Genomic DNA, 18303 nt, shown 5'->3' on the forward strand with positions numbered 1-18303 from the left:
GGTGAGGATGGGAGGTGAGAGTGGGAGGTGAGAGTGGGAGGTGAGAGTGGAAGGTGAGGATGGGAGGTGAGAATGGGAGGTGAGGATGGGAGGTGAGAGTGGGAAGTGGGGGGAGGAGGGAGGCACAGGTTTCTCCTCCTAGATGGCTTTCTCTGGTCCCCTGGAGTCGGTGGCTGGTGCCACCCTTGCTCGCTGGGGGGCAGGAGCCAGGATGGGGGTAGCAGGCAGCTCTGCCTGGCAGGGGCAGGGCTGGGCCACCTGAGTCCCAGAGTGTGACTGGTGTGGTCTGAACCTGCGGAGTCCGAACCAGCAGTGCTTCTAGAGGACACAGGGCCTGGCCCACCGTCTCCCCCTGTGCCCACCAGGCCTCCTTCAGCACGTCTGCAAAAGGAAGCAGCACGTTCTGCCTGTGCAAGGCAGTGTGGGCACCTCTGCCAGCTCCTGCCAAGGAGCACTGCATTCCGGGGCTGCGCGGGCTCCTCACAAGGGACTGTGACTGGGGTCATGCTCAGGAGCACGTGACGGGGTCCATCTCAGGGGAAATAGTAAGCCTGTCTGGAGCCAAATTCTCTTGTTTGTGTTTTTGTTTTTGTGCCACACCCAGTGGTGCTCAAGGATCACTCCTGGCAGGGCTCGGGGACCATATGGGTGCCAGGGGTCAAACACAGTTTGGCTGCACGCATGCCTGTCCTATGGCCTCGGCCTGAGCCCAGTGACAGGTTAGGAAGCCCCCCGTAGCCCCTCCAGCACTGTGCCCACCTGCTCCCCCACTCTACCCACAGTGCCCTAGTCCTGTGAAGGCAGCCAGCCCAGAGACCCCTCAATCCCCTGGGGTACCCCTCCGGCCTCCCCTTCCCCTTCTGGTGTCCCCCTGGGGTTCCTCTCCTCCTGGGGGTCCCCCATCCACTCCCCGCACCCCCCATGCTGGGGTAGGTGCAGGTGTGTCCAGCACGAGCCACACTCCTGGGGATATTGGCTCTGTGCAGGGACAGGAGGGTCACACTGGAAGGAAGGTCAGCAGAGAGGGAGGGCGGAGCACCCGGTTGGACTGCCTCACACACTCTACTGCAATCTGATTGGACATCAGACAAACCTCACTGGAGATCATATTAAAACTTACATAAGGGCCTTGTGATCTGATTGGTCATCCCATACCTTCATCTGCACCTGCAATATGATTGGTCATTCAGTCTGATGACCTCATAGGGTGTAACTAATCAGGGAGCAGGAGTGGGGGGATACATCCCATATGAGAGACCGGAGGGACCCCTGAGTGCAGAGCAGGAGTCAGCCCAGGCTCTTGTCCAGCACTTAGAGCTGCGGTTTCCGTGGCGACACTTCTGTGAGCTGACTAAAACAGTTGTAACAAAGACCTGTGGCCACAGTCCCCAGAACCCACAGCTGGCTGGGCGGTTCTGCGGAGCGGGCAGACATCTGGAAAGCCGGCCCACTGCGGCCAGAGCCGGGCGGAGACACCCGCGTGGGGGGGCCCAGGACCATGGACACTGCTGGAGGCCCTTCGGTGGAAGGCAGGGCCCACAGGCTCTGCTTCTGCGGACGGATCAGGTCCTTGCTGCCGGCCTGGGGAGCCCGTGGCGGGGTGTCTGCATCCCCCACACCTTTCGGGGTTCTCCTCCGCGTCCAGATGCTCTTGAGGGGTGGCCGGTGGGTGGCTGTGGGGACCTGTGCTCTCCCCTCGGCCACGGCTCTGTCCAGCCGGGCTGCTTCCCTGTCTGCCCCCCGGGGGCAGTCCTGCGTTGGAGGGTCTCCTGCTCTCTTCCTCTGCCGCTTCTGGACTTCGCTGCGGCAGGTACAAGTTCTCTGGGCTCAGGGGCTCCCTGGTCTGGGTCCCCGACGCTGCCGCTCCCCTCTGCACCTGTCCCCCGCACCCCCGTGGCAGCAGCGCCTTGGCTCCTGACTTCCTGGCTGGGTGCTGTGCTCAGTCCTCCAACAGCACGGTGACCTGCTGCTGCCAGCTTCCCCCAGCATCCCCCCCACCCAGGGTGGTCCCCGGGGGGCGGGCAGCCTGTTCTCTGGCATCTTGGTGGCAGAGTTCTTCCTGCCTCTGGGTGGTGGGCGTGGGGGCAGTCTGTGGCTGCAGGTGGACCTGGGAGAAGGCATTCTGGTGGGCCGGGGGAAGGCAGTCTGAGGGAGGAGGGTGTGGTGCTCCTGGAGCGTGCTTAGCCCGGGAGTTCAGTGCTGGTACCCTCTGGGAGAGCTCTCCAGAAGATGCCAGGGCCTCCGAGGCAGGGAGCCCTACAGTGCCCACAGGGTGAGACTGCCCCTGTGCCAAGCACACTGGCGGGGGTGCTCAGCCCCTGGCCTCGGTGGGTGTCTGTCCACAGAACCCACCGCGGGGCCTGAGCCCGGGGCTCTGTGGGAATTCTCCTGAGCCCACGGTTTGGTCTCAGGGTATAGAAGCACCCTCGAACCCCGCACGGGGCAGGCGCCTGCCTGAGTGTGCTGGCGTGGGGCCGCAGATCCTGGGACACAGGCCGGGGGACAGCATGTGACCGGGCTCCTGGCGTGGCCAGCTGGCCTCAGGCGCTCCCCTCAGAGGCGTGTCCACTGCTCTCGCAGTGCCCACAGCCCCCTGCTACTGAGCCCCCGCTGTGCCTGGCTGCAAGGGGGTCCTCCCTGCCCGGGGAGCGGAGGTGGGCAAGAGGCCCCCTGATGGGGTTAGGGAGGGTGCCACACTCCCTTTGCAGTCTGCCCACAGCCGGGGGCGCCCATGCTGAGGGCTCTGTCCTGTGGACCTGCCCACCTGGTGTCCAGGTGCCCGGGCCCATGATGCTGCAGGGCGGGGGTGGGCAGAGAAGGGCGGGGGCCCCCGGGCAGCCTTTCCCCGCCTGGAGTGGGGGCTGTCAGCCGGGACCCCTAGCCTCGGCCCTGCTGCCCACCACGGCAGGTGGGCGGTGCTCCCCCAGCAGGGACCCCAGTTGCTTCTCACGGTGCCAGGGCCACCTCCGTGGGGGCAGGAAGGAGCCCTGCACCGGGGGCTCCTGGGCCTCGGAAGTGGGTTTTGCACGCAGGGTCCTGGCATAGGGCCAGGTGACGGGAAGTGGTTTCAGGCCTGCGACAGGCTGCAGCTGCTGCATGCACGGAGCCGGGTACAGAGGAGGGTCCTGGAGCACTGGCGGACACCTGCTCCCCGACAGGCCAGGAGCCCGGGGTCGACCTGCTGACCCCCAGCCACAGAGACCCCCGTGGGCAGCAGCTCCTATCCTCCCTGCACCAGAGGGGGTGCAGGCAGGGGACGCAGAGCAGGACTGTTGGGGCTGCTGCCTCAGGCCACACACTCGCCACCCACGCCTCCTGGCTGTGGCAGAGACCCAGAGGTCCAGAGCCACCTGGGCTACAGCAAGGGCAGTCCCTGGGCAGGGGTGAGTCTGGTGAGAAGGGGAGGAGAGGGGAGAGTCCTTAGGAGGAGGGGAGGGGAGGGGAGGGGGGAGAGTCCCGGGGAGCAGGGGGAGATGGAAGGGCTGGGTCCCACCTAGGCGCATCCAGACGGGACAGGGGAGCAGGGGAGCAGAGGAGGGGACTGGAGAGGGGAGCAGAGGTGGGCATGGCCACCAGCCACGAGCCTGGGTCTCTCCTTGGGCCACCCGCAGTGTGGTGGGCGTAGGGGTGCAGGGTGGGCCCCGAGGCTGAGGTCCCCACTCAGCTCTGGCAAAGCAGAGGGTGTGGCCGGGGCCACAGGTGGGGTGTCAGGGTGTCAGGGGCACCCAGAAACAGGGTGGGTGGGAGGGAGCCCTGGGTGGCCTCCTCACCGTGGGCAGCGGGAGGGCCGGGGAGGGAGGGCTGAGGCCCCCCCCAGCTGGGGCCCGAGGTGTGGGCATAGCCACGGCCAGAGCAGGGAGCGGCGGCTGTGTCTGTCCCAGTGGCGAGCCTGGTGGGGAGTGGGGAGGGGGTCGAGCTGGTCTCGGGCCCCCATCCCACCTGGCCAGCACTCGGCTCTGACCCCTCTGACCTCCGGGGACCTACAAAGTGCCCAGGGCAATCTGACTCACTCAGCTGCTGGGTGACTCGAGCCCAGGGGCCCAAGCACGCAGGTGAGGCAGGAGGCTGAGTGGGTCTCTGAGCCCTCCCGGGCGGCCGTGGGCACTCGGAGCCCAGACAGGAGGCGGGCACACACAGAGACCCACCTAGGGCCCTGGGGACCTCTTGGAGTGTGGGGGACCAGAGCACCAGGCAGATGCGAGGCCTGGCAGAGCCCTGTTCGGCCCCCGACGGTGACCGTGGCTAGGGCTGAGCTGTCCCGGGGCCTGCTGTGGCCCTGGGATCTGTCTGGGGGCCCCTGCTGGCTCCTAACCCCCACAGGTGGCAAGAGGGAGGGGCAGGGGCACAGACAGGCGCTGCCCCCACCTGAGGAGGTGTCTCAGCAAACCCGGGCCTGGCGCCCTGACCCACGGGGACACGTGTCAGGAGTCCTGAGACCCTCTGGGACGGGGACAGAGGTACGGGGACCAGCCGGACAGGGCTGAGGGCTCCGGACAACGCCCCACACCGGCTGGAGTGGGAGTCACGTGCTGCTGCTGGGAGTCCTGCGTCCATTGGACAGGCAGGGAGGTGGGGTCATGACAGGGGGGTGGGATCAGGGTGGGCGTGGCCAGGAAGGGGTGGGGCTGTGGGTTGTGGGAAGGAGCCGTGACAGCGGGGCGTGGTCGTGGGTGGGCGTGGCCAGGAAGGGGCGGGCTGCGTTGCAGGGCGGGACCAGTGCAGAGGGGCGGAGTCATATGCGGGCCTGGTCAGGATGGGAGACAGGACCTCGGTGACCCAATCCCAACAGGACAGGGCTGGGGTCCTGACAGGCGCCCCGTGGGAAGCTGCCGGGCTGTGGTCCTGGGAACGGTGTCCGTGTGTCCGCACTACCCTGCACAAGTACTGAGCCGCTTTGGCTCAGCTCATTTCCCAGAGCCCTCAGCAGCCCTGGACAGTGGTGGGGGGTCCTTCGGGTCAGTCCCTGGACAGGGTGTTGTCCTGGGGGACCGTCCCTGGACAGGGTGGGGGTCCTGCGGGTCAGTCCCCGAACAGGAAGCTGTCCTGTGGGGCCATCCCCCAAGCCCCTTAGTCCCAACCCCATAGTCCCAGAGAGGGGAGGATGCTGCCCCCCAGCCCCGTCCACTCCGGCTGTTCCAGGGCTGTTCCCAGGCACAGTGGAAGCAAAGTCGAATAGATAAATGTCAGGAAAATGGAAAATTTATCAGCAAGGGGAACGTGAAAACCTTCACAAACGACTGATGGGACAGAGAAGAAACAAGCATGGAAATGACAACCAAAGGTGAATGGACTAGAAGGTCAGGGTGTGACCAAGGCAGCGCTGATGACGGCCAGGGCCGAGAGGAGCCGGCAATACCCGCAGTGTGTGAAGGGAAGGAAATCCTGAAGGTCCAGGCGCAGAACAGCGAGAGGGAGAGCAGGAAAGGGCAGGACACTGCAAAGAAACGAAACAGCTGGCTGGGAACACACGGCCAGCCTGGGGTGGACCCCCAACACCCCATATGGCCCCTGAGCCCCACCAGGAGTGATCCCTGAGCACAGATCCAGGAGTCAGCCCTGAGCAACACTGGACGTGGGCTTCCCCTATCACCCCCCCCCAAAGAAGCAAAAAAACAAAAAAAAATTAAAAACAGCACAAAATTGACAATGAAGTAGATTAACTGTCACTGTCACTGTCATCCCATTGCTCATTGATTTGTTCGAGCAGGCACCAATAACGTCTCTCATTGTGAGACTTATTGTTACTGTCTTTGGCATATCCAATACGCCTCAGGTAGCTTGCCAGGCTCTGCCGTGCGGGCTCGATACTCTCGGTAGCTTGCCGGGCTCTCCGAGAGGGGCGGAGGAATCGAACACAGGTCGGCTGCGTGAAAGGCGAATGCCCTACCGCTGTGCTACCCAGATTAACTGTAGAAGTGAAAAAAGGAAGACTCACATATGAAGCTAGAATCACAGGGTGAGGCGCCGGATAACAGGCCAGTGGGGGAGTGGGCGAGCAGCGGGCACCTCCCCATGGACAGCCCCAGCTGCCCCACCCCGCAGCTCCGAGGCCAGTGCTCCGGGACATTTCAAGAACCAGAGTCAGTTCTCCCAAATACTTTGGCAAACGTGTAAAGGAAGAAACACGTCCCAAAGTGCCCCGGGAGCTCAGGATCCTGACAGAGAGGGAAGACGGGCCAAGTACGGAGAAGATTCTCAGCCCCGAACCCACAGAGCACTGGCAGCCCCCGTGGGCAGTGCCTCCCACCTGGGGCCAACAGCTTGCACCCCAGGTGGGGAAACACACGGCGACACAGTGCTCAGAGAGCACATGGACAGAAACACCCGTGCAGAAGGTTCCAGAGCAGCTCCTGCCTTGGAGGGGTGGGTTGCGCCTTCCCCAGCCTGGGGGATTGGGAGGCAGGGGACAGGCTGTCTCCCTCCGCCATGGCCATGTCCCCGTCCTCACGCCTCCCCTGGGGGTGGGGGGGAGCAGCCCAGCGCCGTCTGTGGAACCTTCTAGAGGCTGCATCTTCTCACCCCCGCCCCTGCTGCCCTTCTAGAAACCTCTGTGAGCCAAGGAGGCAAGATGGTCAGGAGCAGTTTATTGACAGATGGTTGCTACTGAGGAAGGGGAGTGGGCACGGGCCTGGGGCTCTGTGCCCCTCCCACCCCGGCCGCCTGCTCGGCCCGCACCTGGCGCTGGTCCTGGGGCTGGCTTCACGCGGGGCGCGCGGTACTTGCTCTTCTGCGTGTAGAACAGGTTCCTCTGGAACAGGCGCGGGAGGTGACCGCGGTACAGCAGGACGGCCAGGACCATCCCTGTGGAGAGCCGCAGCTGCAGGCCCGCCCCCACGGGGAGGGGCGCCTGGCCAGCTCCTGTCTGCCCTGCCCACGGCAGGACCGTGCCAGGCAGAGGCTGAGGTGATGGGGCTCCGGAAGTGGGGACCCCAGGAGGCTTGGAGCCCACTAGGACCTTGAACAGTCCTGTCGGACCCCCATGCCAGCCTGGGCCAGGCGAGCCCCGAGACCACTCTGCCCGGTGCTTCTCCTTTATGGCACCAGAGGATGAGCTCCGGACAGCAGCCGCGGAGGGGCTGACTCAGCCTTTCTCGGGGCCCAGAGTCTTCCCTCCATGTCCCGGCTCCCACTTCCCTCAGATGCTGTGATTCTGCCTCACTGTCCCCACCTTCTGCACACAGGGCCGGCTCTGGCCTCTCATCCCCCACCACCAGCACTCCCGGCTCCCCAGCCTGGGCCCAGGGGCAGGGGCGTGGGGAGCCGCGGCACCAGCACCCCGGCCTCCTCAGTCTGCTGCTCCCGTGTCCTTCCTGGGACTGTGTCACACGTGCACCGGATGCACGGGGCACAGCAGAACCCTTGGGGTGGCCAGTGGGGCCCCCGCAGGGAGTCGAGCCCCCAGACTTGGGGGACCCACCTCTGCCCTCAGCGCCCCTGTTTGAGCAGCAGTGATGTGGCCCCAGAGGGAAGAGGCCCCCACAACTGCAGGGCTCCCGGGAGACCCAAGGCTGGGGGTCCGCACCCCATTTCTAAAGCTGAACCCCATTCCGCCCCCAGTGTCTCCTGGGATCCAGAAGGAACGAACTAGAGATGGATTTTCCGGGGAGATGTAGTGATGTTACTATAAGGTCCTGCGGGGGGTGGGGACCCCGGTTCTCAGGTGTGCCCTGTGGGGTGGGGACCCCGGCTGGAGGGAGCACTCAAAGCCTCAGTCCTGCGGAGCCCCACGCTGACTCCCGCTCCAGACCCTGTGGGGGACCCTGTGTGGGAGCTGGGCCGGGGGCAGGGGCGAGTCAGGGCTCATGGGAGGGAGAGCCATCTTCCTGCGCCCCTCTCAGGCCGTGGGAGGGCAGTGTGGGCTGCAGGGTAGCGCTCACCTGTCAGGGGGCCCAGCCAGTACACCAGGGCATACTCCATCCAGCTGTGTCCAGCGCACTGGAAGGTGACCCAGGCGGCCAGGGCGGGGTTGAAGAAGGCAGAGGTGAAGGGCCCAGCTGCGGGGGGGAGGGGGGAGAGACCGTGGGGCCCTTGCAGAGGCCCTCGCCCCCAGACAGGCCCCGAGGCGAGTCCCCTGGCTGGAGCGCGAAGTCAGAAGTCCTGTCTCTGGCCCTCAGACACGAGGGAACGAAAAGGTCATTGACCCACGTTTGCACGGCCCAGGCCCAGGGAGACCCAGGAGGGCCCCTGGCGAGTCCAGGGCCCGAGAGGCGAGGGAGGGACAGACATGCACCTGGAACCTTGCAGCCGGTGCCAGCGTGGCGGGAAGTGCCCACGGGGCCAGGGCGGGGACAGCGGCCCCTCTCCCCTCCCTGCCCTCCCCGGGCCCCGGGCCCACCTGTGTAGGCCAGGACGGTGACCAGCAGGGCCACGGCCAGCACGCGGTAGGCGGGGAGGCTGCGGCGGAGTCGCAGGAGCGTGAGGTGGAAGAGGAAGGCGCAGGCGGCCTCCACCAGCGTGCCGTGGGCCGGGTCGGTGCGCAGCGCGGAGCTGCAGTGCTCGGCCATGAGGTTCTGCAGCACGTGCAGGTCGGTCAGCTCGCAGGCCCAGTACAGCCGCGTGAGCGCGCAGCCCACCTGCAGGCCCAGCGCCTGGGCGCCCAGCTGCAGCAGAGTGCCCGCCAGCGAGGCCTCCGCCAGCAGGAAGTCCTGCAGGCTCACCGCGGGGTTGGCCGCCGCCCCGTCGAATGTGGCCCCGTGAGCCAGGAAGAGCAGGAAGACCAGGGTCAGCAGCAGGTCAGGCCCGAAGCCCCCCGCCCAGGGCCCCAGCTCGGCCAGGGCGCGCAGCTCCAGGCAGCAGGCGGCCAGCTGGGCCGCACCCGCCACCTCCCGCGCCACGCTGGTGTAGGCGTCCGCCGGGAGCACGGCCTTGGCCGCCTTCCTGGCTGCCTGGCAGAGGGCGACCGTGGCCAGGAAGAAGAAGAGGGACACATTGAGACCGGCCATCAGGCCCCACGCCCCGGAGCGACTGCGGGGCCCCAGCTGACGTGTCCACCAGCCTGGGAACACCACACCTGTCCCCACGCTCCGCCCTGCCCGTCCCGCCCCGCAGCCCGCCAGGCCAGCCCCTCGCCAGTGTCCCTGTCCTGGCGGTCACCCGCCCGCACTGCCTGCACCCTGGGCCCCGCCGCGGCCCCTCCTCAGGCCTGTCCCGGGAGTGGAGGTCCTGGGGGTCCCTGTGCAGGACACTCCGCAGGGCCAAGTACTCTGGACATGGTGGGGGCCCAGGGATGGTGTCCGTCCTCCAGGGCAGGCCCGCCAGCAGCCTCCTCACTCGGACACACTGTGGTGCCAGTGTCCTGCTGTGGGTGCCAAGTGTCCCACTGAGTACCCAGCGTCCCACTCTGTGGGTGTCCAGTGTCCGGCTGTGGGTGCCAAGTGTCCCACTGTGAGTACCCAGCGTCCCACTCTGTGGGTGTCCAGTGTCCGGCTGTGGGTGCCAAGTGTCCCACTGTGAGTACCCAGCGTCCCACTGTGTGGGTGTCCAGTGTCCGGCTGTGCTGTCCAGTGTCCCGGAATCGGCGCAAGCTCTCCCTAGCTCCCACGCCGCTGCAGCTCCGTGGCCTTCCTGCTTCCTCCCTCTGGCCCGTTCCACAGGGTGCTGGGGAGGCTCCCGCCCGCCCACCCCACCCACACGCCGTCATGGGGCTTTGCGCCCAAGCACGAGCGAGCTGTGGCTTTCTGGCTTCCTTACCAAGGAGAGAGTCGCCTCAGCTCAGAGGGTTTCCTCAAGCTTTGCCTTGTTCCTGAAGGTTTATCTTCAAGAAGATATCCGGCCTTGGCAGACGGAGTCTTCTGTCCATTACTCTTGTGGCTACAGAGCTGACAAGCCCTTTCTCCCTTAATGCTGAGTTGCACCTGATCACCATGAGCGATTTTTAAGCCAACCTTGCGTCCTAGAAAGACCCTCCCTTGTAGTCTTTTTCCACTTTATTCAAATGCTTTGGTTTACAATGTTGTTCATGATGCATTTGTTACACTCATGCGTGTTCCAGCAATCCCACTCCCACCTCACTCACCTTCCCTCCACCACTATCCCCACTTTCCCAAGGACCCCCAACCTGCTCCCTTAGTAGGCCCAAAATAATTTATATTTATTACAACTGGTTAATGGAATCATCAAAATGTATTTGAGTAAAAGAAGCTTGGTGAGAATCGCTGTATCCCAGAGGTTAACTCCTGGCCTGGGGAGTTGCTGTAGTTGCTACAGTTGCTACTGTTGCCTCTTTACTCTGTTACTGTCTTCACCCAGTTTAGCAGGCTTCTGTGTTACCTTCCTACGGGATCTGGCGGCTCCTACTGGGATGTCAGCATTGCAATTTGGAGACGTCATGCACTCCAGGAAATCCAGAACGTTTCACTGGGCAGCAAGCTTCCAAGGCAGCAGCGGTGGGATGTGGGTGAGGCTGTGGTGGGGAGGCTATCGGCCGCTCTGAGAAGACCCCAGAGTGGAGCTATGCTTTTTTTTTGGGGGGGGGTCACACCTGGTGAGCACAGGGGTTACTCCTGGCTCTGCTCTCAGGAATTACCCCTGGCGGTGCTCAGGGGACCATATGGGATGCTGGGAATCGAACCTGGGTCAGCCTCGTGCAAGACAAACGCCCTCCCCGCTGTGCTATCACTCCAGACCCAGGAGCTATGCTCTTTTATTTTATTTATTTATTTATTTTGCTTTTTGGGTCACACCCGGCACTGCACAGGGGTTTCTCCTGACTCTGCACTCAGGAATTACTCCTGGCAGTGTTCAGGGGACCATATGGGATGCTGGGAATCGAACCTGGGTCGCCTCGTGCAAGGCAAACGCCCTCCCCGCTGTGCTATCACTCCAGACCCAGGAGCTATGCTCTTTTAAATGCATTTGGAGACTCAGTTCAGAAGCTGAGGCTGCCGAGTGCTACAGTGCTGGAACCCGGTGGGTCCTACCTGCCCCTCCACCCCCAAACTGTGTCCCATCTGGAAAGAGCCTGCAGGCTTCAGACTGAGCCACGAGTGTCCCATACCCATCTTCTCTGGAATGGGGGAAAGCATTTTTTGGGGAAGGCCACAGCATTGGCTGTGCTCAGGGCTTACTCCTGGCTCTACCTCAGGGCTACTCCTGGCGGTGTTCAGGGTTCCACACGGGATGCGGGGATCAAGCCTGGGTCCAAGCCTGGGTCGGCTGCGTGTAAGGCCAGCACCTACCCGCTGGACTATCGCCTCTGCCCAAGGGAAGGTGTTTCCAAGAGGGCCCAGACCATGAGATTTTTAAGGCTTCAGAGACTGTTGAAGGCGCCAAGCAGGGGTGGTGCCCAAGCAGTTTTGGGGCCGAGAGCTTTAGGTGAAAGGCAGAAGGGGGAGCGTCTGTGTGGGGACCGGACGGACGCACTCTGTGTTTCCCATGGCCCCATGGGTGGACTGCAGAAGCGGCCAGAGCCCCAGGGCCCTTGGCTTCTGTCCTGTAGGTGGCCTAAGGGCAGCAGTGGCCGTCCAGAATCCTGGTCGTCCTCATGGCTTATTCCGGGCTCACCTCCCGCATCAGTATGGGAGGGAGAAAGCTCAGCGCCCCCCCCCCACCCCGGCACCCTTTACCACAGCACCCGAGGGTCAGGACACAGCGGGCAGGCCGGCCCCCCTGACAGCACCAAACATCAGAGCAGAAGCAGACTGTGGCTTGCTGGGGCAGAAGAGGCATTCTTCACCTTTCGGCAACACCAAAGGAAGGACCCGGGAGGCCGTGAGGACAAGGGCCCTGGCCAGAGCAGCTGAGGCACCCAGGCTGCCCTCCCGCCTGCTCTGGGCGAGACCCGTGCTAAGTGGGCCAGGGCTGGGGTCGGGGGGTGCGGGACTCATCCCTGCCCCAGCCCCTTCGCCTGCCGAGTGCAGCGGGTGTGAGCCCCGTCCCTGGCTTCCCCCTGGGAGGGGGGTGCTTCTGGGATGGCGCCGACCGTCCCTGGCCCCTTTTGTCCCCGTCAGACATCCGAGGCGCAAATGAAGGCGAGCGGAGCGCAGAGTCTGGTGCTGAGTATGGGGCCACGTTTATTCGGAGTCAACGGGCGGAGGACACAGTACAGGAGCCTGACGCTCGGGCGGACGGCAGGGGCAGGGTGCCACACAACCACGTATGTACAAGCCACGGGAACTTGGGGCATGACTACTACGGGGGCTCAGGTCTGGGAGCAGCCGAGGCCTCTCCCCAGGGCCTGCCTGATGCAGGCCCTGGATGAAAGAAGCCCCTCGGGTGCCACGGGGAAGTGATGGGAGCATCAGGGACCTGCCAGCCAGACTCGGAGGGGCGCGGGGGCAGGACTGACCAGGACCCCAGCTGCCCTGCGTGTGTGCAAGTGTGTGTGCGCCGTGTCAATGCCTGTGGACATGTGTGTGTGCCTGTGAGTGCATGTGGACAGACTTTGCATGTGTGTGCGTGTGCATGTACGGTGAATGGAATGTCGGTGTCTTAGAGAGACCACAGCGCCTCCGGGGCCTCCTCTCCCGTGGGCACACTGGCTCATGCAAGACCCAGTGGCCCTTCCTCAAGTCCCAACAGGTGGGAGCCCTCAGCCTGTCCCTAAATCACCACAGAGCGAGCGTGCTGGCCCTCTGGATCTTTCCCTTCTGCCTCCCGGCCCTCCGCCTTCCCCAGGGGCCTTCCCTGGTGCTCAGCTGTCTCCAGGCGTCGGATGTGGAAACCAAGACCCAGGCTGTGAAGGGGCTTATCTTCGGGGGTGGGTGGGGGTAGTGTGGGGGGTGGGCACAAGCGTGGGGCCCCACAGAGGCGGGCAGCAGTCGGGGACGAAGCCTCCCAGGGGGCCCATGGCTGTGGGTCTCCTGGGTGGGCCCCTCCACGCAGGTGCTCTGCAGGTTGGCTGGCCCCGGGCACCTGCGGCCGTGTCAGGCTGGCTGGCCTGAGTGGGCACCGAGGGGCTCGGACCCTCTTCCTGGAACATGGTCCTACATTCCTCTGCCCGGGAGCCGGAACTGGTGTTCCTGCTGCCCCCACACGTGGGTCACACATGCGGCACACTGGGCTGTCCCGACAATGCCGTGGAGCCTGTGCTTTAGATGTGAGGCCAGGTGGCAAAGGTCAGCTGTGAGAGCTAAGGTGAGGTCAGGAGAGATCAGAAGTCAGTAAGAGATCAGGGGGGTGGGGTCAGTGGGAGGTCAGGTGAGAGGTCAGGTGAGGTCAGGAGAAAGGTCGGGCGGAAGATCGGGTTAGAGGTCAGGGGAGAGACCAGGTAAGAGACCAGGTGGGAGGTCAGGTGGGAGGTCAGGTGAGGGGTCAAGTGTGAGGCCAGAGAGGTCAGATGAGACGTGACCGGGAGCGGAGGCGAGGTGAAACCAGGTGAGAGATCAGCGGTGAGCCCAGGTGAGAGATCAGCAGTGAGCCCAGGTGAAGGCTGGGTGTGAGGCCGGGTGGGAGGTGGGTGTGAGACAAGCTCCGTGTCCTCTTCCAGCCCTAGCACCGCGCCCCCCTTGCACTTCCTCCTTACACCCCCTGCAGGGCTGAGCAGCTTCCCGGGAGAATCAGAGAATTAACCAGAACTTCGCGCCCCAGGCCTGGGTGGGGGTGGCCGAGCTGGCCGTTTTGGGGGACTGGGAGGGCATAGGACTCTGGCTGAGGGTGGACCTCCTTGGCCGGCAGAGGACCCCTGGCTGTGCATTTCTGAGGGGCCTCAGTAGGGGACCCACGGAGACAATCAGACACGGGGAAGGCCCTGGGGGACATGACCCAAACACTCTCCCCAGGGGCCAACACGGAAGTCTTGCTTGGCTCACCCTGTGTCAGGCACGGTCTGGGGGTCAGTGGAGGCTGGGCAGACTCTCAACCGGGGTGGGGGGTGGGGGGTCGGGAGTTCTACAGTCTAGTGGTGGTTAGAAATAAATACTTGTCAACAGGACACGATCAGTTAGTTCCCGCGGGCACACTGACTACGAAGCATTAGTCGTATCTGTCTAGGCTTAGAAAAATACCCGCTCAGCCGGGGGGATCCCGTGCCCCGCGCGCGCCCCAGCTCCGCCCCACTCGGGGCAGCCCACAGCAGATGGGACAAGCGGCCTGGGGAGCCGGGATGGGTCGTGGGGTCACGTCCCCCGAGGGCGGCGGCAGAGACACTGAGGGCCAGACGCGGCAGGGGTGGGGGCGGCCGAGGCGCCGGGCTCACACCCGCATCTGCGCAGACCTCCGTCTCGACAGCTTGGACCTGGGGGGTGAGGGGGGTCGGGGTCACCGGCCTGCTCGGGCCTGGGCCCTCGGGGTTCCTCCCGGGCCGCGCAGGGGGCACCTACCGGATGGTGCCGGCCAGGAGCGGGTTGAAGGCGTAGAGCCAGTCGTGCATGTCCTTGTCGCTGTTGGCGCGCAGCAGGATGCCCCGATGCTCGGTGCACACGGCGAAGGTGTTGGGGGTCTGCGGGGCGGGCGGTAAGTGCGGCCCCGCCCCCGCCCCGCCCGCCGGGAGCACCCCTGCCGCGCCCGCACCCACCTTGAGCATGGCCTGCTGGTCCTCGCTGTACTCCACCTGCGCCGTGGACAGGTTGAGCACGAAGCGCTCCACGGCGTCGCGCTCGCTGTTGTACATGTAGGCGTAGGGCCGGCGCACCACCACGAAGCGCTTGGCCCAGCCGGCCGTGTGCGGCTCCAGGAAGTGCAGGAAGCCCTTCTTGGACACGATGGGGCTGCGGGGCGAGCGGCGTCAGGCGCGGCCCGGCCCGGTCCCCCGCGCGCGCGGGCCCCCACGCACCTCACGCGGATTTCCTGCACGTCGGGCAGCAGCGCGCGCGGCGGCTCGGCGGCGGCGGGGCTCGGGCTGGCGGCCTTCCCGGCGGCGGCGGCGGCGTCGGGCAGCGGCTCGGGCTCGGGGCTGGCGGGCCGCGAGCAGGGCGGCGGCGTCCTGCGGGTACAGGCACCGTGGCAAGAGGCTCGCCCGCCCGGTCGCCCCCCCCACCCCGGGCCCGCCGCCGGCCACTCACCTCGCGTCGGTGGCCCCGTACCGGCCCTCCACAAGGGACGGGCACGTGGACGAGGGCGTGAGCGTGGCCGCCCCCACGGGGGACATGGACGGGTCCCGCAGGAGGGTGACCGACATCTCCGAGAGCTGCGGGAGAGTCAGCCTTGGGGGCGCCGCGCCCCAGCCTCGGGGTGCAGGGACCCCGCGGGGGCTGGAGGGGGCGGTGCGGGGCGGTGCGGGGCTCAAGCACATGGAGGCGAGGTTCAGGCGCATGGGGGGCGGGGCTTGACGGGGGCGGGACTCTGGAAGGGGCGGAGCTCGGGAGCCATAGGGCGGGGTTCGGGCAGGGGCGGGACTCTGAAAGGGGGCGGGCTCGGGCAGGGGCGGGACTCTGGAAGGGGCGGGGTTTGACAGGGCGGGGTTCAGGCGCGTGGGGGTGGGGCTCGACAGGGGCGGGACTCTGGAAGGGGGCGAGCTCGGGCAGGGGCGGGGCTCTGGAGCATAGGGCGGAGTTTGGTAGGGCGGGGCTGGGCAGGGGCGGGGTTCAGGCGCGTGGGGGCGGGGCTCGGTGGGGGGGCGTGGCTCAAGCGCCGGGTTGGGCGGGGCTTGGCCGCGAGGGCGCGTGTGCGCCGGGCTCGGACCCGTGCGGGGCCGTGCGGGACGCCCGCCCACCTTGCTCTCGCTGGCGCTGACGCAGACGTGGCCGTGGGAGTACTCGCGGTTGAAGGTGTGCGTGAGGAGGCGCAGGCACTGTGGACACAGGCTGGTCAGGGCGGGGCCGGCACGAGCGACCCCGCGGCCCCCGCGGCGTCCCCGCGGCCCACCTTGACAGCCAGTTCGCGCTGCCGCTCGTTCGGGGCCTCGTCGGGCGAGGGGCGCCCGTCGGCCGAGAGCGGCGAGGAGGCGCTGGACGAGCTCCGGGAGTCCGCGTCCTCGCTGCCCGGGGTCAGGGCCTCGGGGCCGTGGCGCTGCGCCGCCTCCAGCTTCTCCCGCAGGAGCAGGTAGTGCCGGGTCTTCTCCACCTGCGGGGGGGCGGGGGGCACGGCCAGTCTCCAGGGCCCGCCCGTGCGGCCCGCCCCCCACTCCTGCGGGCCCCCAGAGCCCCGCCCACCTCCTGCAGCAGGCTCAGCTTCTCCAGCTCCCACTGGTGGTCCAGGATGAGGCTGTCGCTGCGCGGCCTCCAGCCCGCCAGGTTCTCCTCGCCCCGCACGTAGGCCACGGACGTGTCCAGCACCCGCCGGCGCCGCCTCTGCATCCCTGCAGGGGTGCCTGCCCTCAGCCCACCTCGTGGCACGGAGGCGGGCCTTGGCCGCCCTCCCCCAGCCGGCGGCTCGCCAGCGTGGCAGGGGGCACCCCGGCCTCCACCAGTCAGGATGCGGGGTCAGCACGGCGGCTTAGGGCACTGGGGCAGGCACCTACCTGGGCTGCCCGCGTCGGCCACATGGCACAGGCTCAGCTCGTACACGCCCGTCACCCGGTTGCTGCGGGAGTGACGGCCTGTCAGGGGGTCTGGAAGCCCCTCACTGCTGCTGTGCACCCCCGTCCCGCCCCATCCCAGAGGGCACTGGGGGCTCAGGGCCCCTCCCACACCTCAGACCAGCCCTGACTGCAGGCGCGTTTACACAGCCCAGCACCTTCCTGAGGCCAGAAACCTGGCTTAGGGCCCCTGCCCTGGCCCCTCTACGACCCCCACTTCAGGGACTGGAACCAGGTGGCGGGTGGGCAGCAGTAGGCCGGGCTTACCTCTCCGAGGCCCGCAGGCCCCCGCTGCCGAACAGGCTGCGGATGGAGCGGGAAGCGGGCAGCTTGGCGTCCCTCGAGTAGAAGACCATGCAGAAGTCCTTGGTGATGACGGCTGGCTGCGTGCAGTTCTCCATCTGCAGGTGGGCGGGGGCTCAGGCCGGAGACCAGACCCCACCCGGCCCACATGGTCTGAGCCTCATTCTCAGGCTGTCTCAGGTGACACACTCCCCCAGAGGCTGTGAGGAGCCAGCTGGACCCAGGGACAGCCTTACACCCAGGCCCTCTGGCTTTCCTGGAGCTCCGGGGAAGCTGACGGAGCTGGTGGCGGCCTGCCCCAAAGCCAGCACAAGAACCGGGCTGTGAACCGCAGGTACCCAGGTTCGATTCCCAGCATCCCGTATGATCCCCTGAGCACCGCCATGGGTGATTCCTGAGTGCAGATCCAGGAGTACCCCTGTGTACTGCCAGGTGTGACCCCCCACAAAAAAAAAGCAAAAACCAAAAAAGAACCAGGTGGGGCTGGAGCAATAGCACAGCGGGTAGGGCGTTTGCCTTGCACGCGGCTGACCCGGGTTCGATTCCCAGCATCCCATATGTTCCCCTGAGCACCACCAGGAGTAATTCCTGAGTGCATGAGCCAAGAGTAACCCCTGTGCATCGCTGGGTGTGACGACCCCCCCCCAAAAAAAAAGAACTAGGCTGTGAGGGGGCTGGTACTTCCATCCTCCATCCCATGACACAAACTCACACTCCTGCACGCCTCATTTCCATGCTCGGCTTCACCTGCCCACAATCCCAGCTCCTCTGGGACACCCTGCAGCTCGGTGCTGCCTGGGACACAGATGCAATGTCTCATGCACTGCAGCCACCCTAGGACACAGGTCCAGGGCATATACTGCCAACAGGAATGGACTCACTATGAACCCCGCCACTAGAAGCACACAGGAAGTGGTCTCACTCTGAAACCCCCCAATGGAAGCAGACAGGAAGTGGTCTCACCACAAACCCCGCCACTAGAAGCAGACAGGAAGTGGTCTCACTACGAACCCCCCACTAGAAGCAGACAGGAAGTGGTCTCACCACAAACCCCCCACTAGAAGCAGACAGGAAGTGGTCTCACCACAAACCCCCCACTAGAAGCAGACAGGAAGTGGTCTCACCACAAACCCCACTACTAGAGAGCAGACAGGAAGTGGTCTCACCACAAACCCCCCACTAGAAGCAGACAGGAAGTGGTCTCACTACGAACCGCCCCACTAGAAGCAGACAGGAAGTGGTCTCACCACAAACCCCCCCACTGGAGAGCAGACAGGAGGTGGTCTCACTACAAAGCCTGCCACTAGAAGCGGGCAGGAAGTGGTCTCACTGTGAAACCCCCCACTGGAGAGCAGACAGGAAGTGGTCTCACCACAAACCCTGTCACTAGAAGCAGACAGGAAGTGGTCTCACCACAAACCCCCCACTAGAAGCAGACAGGAAGTGGTCTCACCACAAACCCCCTACTAGAAGCAGACAGGAAGTGGTCTCACCACAAACCCTGCCGCTAGAAGCAGACAGGAGGTGGTCTCACTGCGAAGCCCGCCGCTAGAAGCGGGCAGGAAGTGGCTCACAGGAAGTCCTTCACTGCAAGGACAGGAGCTAAA

The 18303-nt window shown here is 65.4% G+C and overlaps 2 protein-coding genes across 15 annotated transcripts in view; both read right to left on the reverse strand.

Annotated features, from left to right (window-relative positions):
* Positions 1–6147: 6147 nt before the first annotated feature.
* LOC101552856 (aquaporin-12-like) lies at positions 6148–9594 on the reverse strand. The gene is made up of 4 exons (XM_055121187.1): positions 8336–9594; positions 7878–7994; positions 6676–6801; positions 6148–6155 (listed from the first exon to the last, which is right to left on the reverse strand). Exons 1-4 carry the CDS (start codon positions 8940–8942, stop codon positions 6148–6150), a joined length of 858 nt encoding a protein of 285 aa, XP_054977162.1. The 5' UTR covers positions 8943–9594.
* Positions 9595–11986: 2392 nt separating this feature from the next.
* KIF1A (kinesin family member 1A) overlaps positions 11987–18303 on the reverse strand; it is a 46825-nt gene continuing 40508 nt past the window's right edge. For all 14 annotated transcript variants that reach the window (XM_055122970.1, XM_055122969.1, XM_055122968.1 and 11 more), the window contains 10 exons: positions 16661–16794; positions 16337–16398; positions 16029–16174; positions 15742–15939; positions 15590–15667; positions 14940–15064; positions 14711–14860; positions 14453–14645; positions 14259–14377; positions 11987–14173 (listed from right to left, as the gene is read on the reverse strand). In XM_055122970.1, the coding sequence (XP_054978945.1) occupies positions 14131–14173; positions 14259–14377; positions 14453–14645; positions 14711–14860; positions 14940–15064; positions 15590–15667; positions 15742–15939; positions 16029–16174; positions 16337–16398; positions 16661–16794 (1248 nt within the window). In that variant the 3' untranslated portion in view covers positions 11987–14130. The remainder of the gene's footprint in view (positions 14174–14258; positions 14378–14452; positions 14646–14710; positions 14861–14939; positions 15065–15589; positions 15668–15741; positions 15940–16028; positions 16175–16336; positions 16399–16660; positions 16795–18303) is intronic.

This window comes from Sorex araneus, chromosome X, assembly GCF_027595985.1.
Source record: "Sorex araneus isolate mSorAra2 chromosome X, mSorAra2.pri, whole genome shotgun sequence".
Taxonomy (NCBI): domain Eukaryota; kingdom Metazoa; phylum Chordata; class Mammalia; order Eulipotyphla; family Soricidae; genus Sorex; species Sorex araneus.

Bases quoted from the DNA above. Each gene is read 5' to 3' on its own strand.
- LOC101552856 (XM_055121187.1), bottom strand. From the start codon at position 8,942: ATGGCCGGTCTCAATGTGTCCCTCTTCTTCTTCCTGGCCACGGTCGCC. The intron at 7,995-8,335 runs GTGGGCCCGGGG...TCCCCCCCGCAG, and splicing joins CACCGTCCTGGCCTACACAG to CTGGGCCCTTCACCTCTGCC. The intron at 6,802-7,877 runs GTGAGCGCTACC...GGCTCTCCACAG, and splicing joins CTGGCTGGGCCCCCTGACAG to GGATGGTCCTGGCCGTCCTG.